This window comes from Miscanthus floridulus, unplaced genomic scaffold, assembly GCF_019320115.1.
Source record: "Miscanthus floridulus cultivar M001 unplaced genomic scaffold, ASM1932011v1 os_2617_1_2, whole genome shotgun sequence".
Taxonomy (NCBI): Eukaryota; Viridiplantae; Streptophyta; class Magnoliopsida; order Poales; family Poaceae; genus Miscanthus; species Miscanthus floridulus.
In genome coordinates, this window is record NW_027098408.1 from 103,363 (window position 1) to 108,298 (window position 4,936).

The window sequence follows — 4,936 nt, forward strand, 5'->3', positions numbered from 1 at the left end:
TTGCGCGGCTTGCCACGCTTGCGGCCGCCTGTCGCGGAAGAAGGCTCCCCCTTCCTCCGGTCACCTTGGCTGGCAAGCCACTGCTCCCGAGTGAGAAGGAGCTTCCCGCCAGTGGTGATGGGCCCTGAGAGGGACTGTGGCTCATCGCTGTCGACGACCTTGAGGCGACCTATCGCCTCCTCGATCGACATCGTGGAGAGATCCAGCAGAGACTCGATCGAGCGAGCCATCTGCTTGTACTTCTCGGGGACGCAGCGGAAGAGCTTTTCGACAGCTCTCTCCTCGCCGTAGGTGTCGTCGCCGAACTGCACCATCTTCTGCAACAGAGTATTGAGACGGAGAGCAAAGTCATCAACGTCCTCACCTGGCTTGAAGGCCAGGTTCTCCCACTCCTTGCGAAGTGCCTGCAGTGTGGACTTGCGGGCGCGGTCGCTGCCGATGCGTGCCGCAGCGATGGCGTCCCAAGCCTCCTTGGCAGTCCGCTTGCTGGTAAGCGAGAACTGCATCTCGGGCGGGACTGCAGCGATGAGAGCATCCAGCGCCCGTCGATCTAGGTCGTAGTCGACGTCGCCATACCGGACTGCCTCCCACATGTGCCGCACCTGGAGCTTTACCCTCATCACCGCAGCCCACTCGACGTAGTTGGTCTTGGTGAGGGTAGGCCACCCACCGCCGGGACCGACGTCCCTGACAATAGCCTGGAGCCCATGGTAACCACGGTACCGATCCGGGGAGAGAGAGCCACGCTGCCTGTGAAGGCCGCGCTCTCCATCGACCCGTCCGCCACCGTTGCCGTGCGCGCCTCCTCCAGGAGCGCCACCGGCGCGTCCGCGCCTGTCTGGGCTGCCGCCGCGCTCGTGGGCGTGCGCGGCTGCCCCAGGAGCGCCACCGCCGTGCGCGCCTCCTCCAGGAGCGCCGCCAGCGCGTCCACGCCTGTCTGGGCTGCCGCCACGCTCGTGGATGTGCGCGGCTGTCCACTGCGCCGCCCGCGCTCGCGCTGCCTCCCTCTCTAGCAGCTCGAGGTCCGCGTCGGCGGTGTCGTCAGCGGAAATGGAGCTGCCGATGCTGCCGCGCAGAGCCTCGACCTCCGCCGCCGCCGCACGCGCTGCATTCGCCGCCGCCGCTGCTTCCGCCTCCGCTCTGGCTGCTGCCAGCTCCGCCGCTGCTAGCCTCGACGCCCTTGCCGCCGCCGCAGCGGTCTCTGCCGCCGCTCGCTCGCGTTCCTCTGCCGCGGCAAGTTCGGCCTCCTGCCGACGCCGCGTGCTCGAGGCGACCGAGCGCTGAGACTGCCCTGCGGACATGACGCGCTACCGGGGGGCTGCTGCGTGGGGAGAAGGTTGCTTCAGACGAGCTGGGAGAGGAGTGAACAGGAGCGGCCGGAGGAGCTGCTGCTGCCAACAGATGGGGCTGTTGTGGGGCTGGGAGAGAAGATGAGCAAGAGATGCTCAGGCTACAGGATAATACGGCTCCGATACCAGTTGTTAGTCGCTGAATTCTCACTCTTGGTAGTAGGAGAATTCTTACTCTCATCGAGAGAGGATGACACTAGGAGTTGGGGCAATTTTTTGTCTATTTCTCACACAAGCTCACACAAATGCCATACCAACCTAAGGGGTTGGGGTTACATATTTATAGCTGCTAGGCAGCCAAGCATATACCAAGATGCTAGTCTAAGATGCTAATATGCTGTCCTAATATGCTGTCCTCTAAGATGCTGTCCTAGATGCTAGTCCTAGATGCTAAGATGCTAGTCAAGGGTGCTGTGCTGTCCTTGGCACTTGGCAGCAACAGCAGTCCCCTCCTTGTGGCAGCAGTACAGCCAACAGCCCCACAAAGCAGCACAGAGACTTATCCATCAAAATGGACTCAATATTAATACTAACGTCGCTTTTTGCATTGCTTTCATAGCTGCAGCTCCAGTTCTCAATGCATCAACAGTCTCTGTTGTAGCTTTAGCTGCTTCTAACATGATCATCTGTATAAAAATGGGTTATACAGTTAACACACATAACGTACAGTAAACAAAAAGCTCAATGTTTGAGTGAAAATATACCTGATCATGGATTCTCAACTGAAAATTTCCAAGCTGCTCAATTTGTTGCTCATAAAGTTTTTTCCTCTTCAAGGATTGGATAGCCGCTGTTTGAGGAAGTTTATTTGTATTAGCACAAGTTTCTAATAAATCCAGTCTCCATTGCATAAGAAAGGAAGTTGGTAGCATTTAAGTATGATCAACATTAATTTACATGGAAGCCAAAAAGAGGAAAAATAAAGTGAACATAAGCTGTATTTAGCTAATAATGCATGGTCATGAGGTCTTCAGGTAAAAGATGTTGAAAATTGCTCCACAAATAATAGACCATGGAATTTGCATTCTATGTGAATCTATTACATTGCAGGTGCATACAAACCTAAATTCATTTTGATAAAATACTATGTCAACATTGTGACACGATACTAACAATTAACACAATAATTGTGCCAAAGGAAATACCCGCATAATTGTTGATCCAATGCACCATGCACCAAAGAAATTTATATACACAAATATGATGGATAAGCCTAAATTCATTTTGATAAAATACTATGTAAACATTGTGACGCAATACTAACAATTATTATAAGCACAATAACTGTGTCAAAGGAAATACCCGCATAATTGTTGAACCAATGCACCATGCACCAAAGAAATTTATATACACAAATATGATGGATAAGCCTAAATTCATTTTGATAAAATACTATGTCAATATGGTGACACAACGCTAAAAATGATAAGCGTAATAAATGCGTCAAAAGAAATACCCACATCTTTGTTGATCGAATGCACCATGCACCAAAGAAATTTGTATGCACAAATACACGAATATGATGGATAAGCTTGGAGTGCAGCATGTGCAACGAGGAAATTCAGATTACTTTACAAAAATCATGTCATCTCCAATCGTACCGCCAGAGCACAAGCACACATTTCAAACTGCACTATTGTGGTTTACCATACCTCTTTTATTCTTTGCTTTTGAGAACTCCTTGGCTCTCTCAAGCTCCGCGGCTGCTTTTTTCTCCAGCACCTTTTCTTTCTTCTCCAGCATATCAAGTGTCTGAATATAAATAAAGTGAGCTTTTATAACTTTCTAATTTACTATGGCATAGACATTACATGTGCCAAGTTGGAAGCTATAACAAAAGCATAGTTCAATAGTTGGCTAAAGATATACAAAGAGTTAACGATACTGACCCTAGGTAAATTGTTAGAACTTGAGGAGCAAATATGGAAAAATCAAAGAATGATCAGACTATAAAGGTATTGATCATAAATAGATGGAGCTTATGCCATGGGAAGAACTTAAGCATCCCATAAGTTGAGATGAATTCAACAACATGTGAGAGTTCCAAGAGACTAAAGTAGAAGGTTGGAATTTTGTCATGCACATGCATGATAAGGCAACAAGTGATGTTATATTTTGGTTAAACCTTATAATAACAGTCCAGTGCAAAAATGAAGGGTACTCTGAGGTCGCGATTATATTTAGGCAGCCAAAATAAGAAAACATCAATAAAGAAGAACACCTTAATGGAAGTAACACAAGGTAATCATACGCCAGGAAATAAATAAAGAAGACAGAAAGGTCACCTCATTTAACTTGTCCAGAGTGGCCAAAGCATTGGAGTTGGCCTGCTCCTTGGGCTTCCCGAAGATCCTACTGAACATGGACATGGCTACAACACTCGCAACAGAAACTCAACAACACCTGCGATAATTTTTGCCAAGCAATCGAAGTTAGCAGGCATAATACGTGCACATACACTTGTAACTAGATTCAGATCCGAATACAAATAGTAGTATGTTAGGGTTTGGGAGCACGGTTCCGCACAGCAGGAAGGGAAGGGAAGACCAAGGAGAGGGCGTCCCTACGGATTACGTTAAGGTTTGGGCGCACGGCTTCGCACAGCAGGAAGGGAAGACCAAGGGGAAGGCATACCTGGTGGTGCTCGTCGCCGGCGAAGGTGGCGGAGTAGGGCGCCAGCGACGGCCGGCCCAGTCGTCGGTGGGTGGGGGTTGCGCACACGCTTGGGGAGTTGGGGCCTCGTCCGTGCTGTGGGCTTAGATGGGCCGCTTGACTGCCCCGTCCGTCCCTGCTTGAGCTGGTCCTTCTTCGATGGCAGCGAACGGCCCGGATGCATCGACTGCAGGGAGACGTCGACACGGCCGATGTCGGGTGATTTGATTCCGAAAATGACAAGGCGATGTAGGATCCATTTCCTTGTACCAGCGTACTTGCAAAGGAACGACCTGTGTTCTTCGCACTCCAGCAAGGGCTCGTTCGTTTAGGACTGATTCTGGGTAGGAATCAATTCTGGTGAGCACTTTCTATATAAATTACACAAGCAATCCTGGCTGGAATGATTCCAGGGCACGAATCCATGTCAACCGAACACAGCCTAAGGGAAGGCAGCCTCAGTCAAACATCCCAGTAGCAAAAAGGAAAGACAACCTAATACCAGACAAGGAATAGTGGTGACAATGAGTTCCACTTTCTTAAAACAAGCAATGTTCAATAGTGCGACGACTGCCTGTTCATGTTCGATGCACCTGAAGCCCCAAATTTCTCCGTTTCAGAGCCATATTCCTATGCAACCTGAAACAAATGAAATCTTTGTTAAAAAAAATTCAACCCTAAGTTTCTTGATATGCTTAAACGGTCTCTCTTGGCATGGCCAAGGGAAACTAACCGAAAAGTTCAGCTGAAAGGATCTCTGTTGTGTATATAAACGTCTTTTGAGGAACTCCCTATAACCTCTCTTTGGAGATTGAAGTATCATCCTAGATGAGCTTTTGAAAGGATCTCACAATGCCTACTATGACCTATAAATTTGCCCTTATAAAGTAACATTGCTGGGATACATAAAAAAAGGTATACTAACCCAACAAAAC

The 4,936-nt window shown here is 48.9% G+C and overlaps 1 protein-coding gene across 1 annotated transcript; it reads right to left on the minus strand.

Moving 5' to 3' along the window:
* Positions 1-1,855: 1,855 nt before the first annotated feature.
* On the minus strand, positions 1,856-3,718 carry LOC136535223 (vacuolar protein sorting-associated protein 32 homolog 2-like). Its single transcript, XM_066527530.1, has 4 exons — positions 3,635-3,718; positions 3,002-3,101; positions 2,054-2,139; positions 1,856-1,975 (listed from the first exon to the last, which is right to left on the minus strand). The coding sequence occupies exons 1-4, from the start codon at positions 3,716-3,718 to the stop codon at positions 1,856-1,858; spliced, it is 390 nt and encodes a 129-aa protein (XP_066383627.1).
* Positions 3,719-4,936: the final 1,218 nt, after the last annotated feature.

Bases quoted from the DNA above. Each gene is read 5' to 3' on its own strand.
- LOC136535223 (XM_066527530.1), bottom strand. From the start codon at position 3,718: ATGTCCATGTTCAGTAGGATCTTCGGGAAGCCCAAGGAGCAGGCCAAC. The intron at 3,102-3,634 runs GTGACCTTTCTG...ATTTATATTCAG, and splicing joins CTCTGGACAAGTTAAATGAG to ACACTTGATATGCTGGAGAA. The intron at 1,976-2,053 runs GTATATTTTCAC...ATTTTTATACAG, and splicing joins AGTTGAGAATCCATGATCAG to ATGATCATGTTAGAAGCAGC.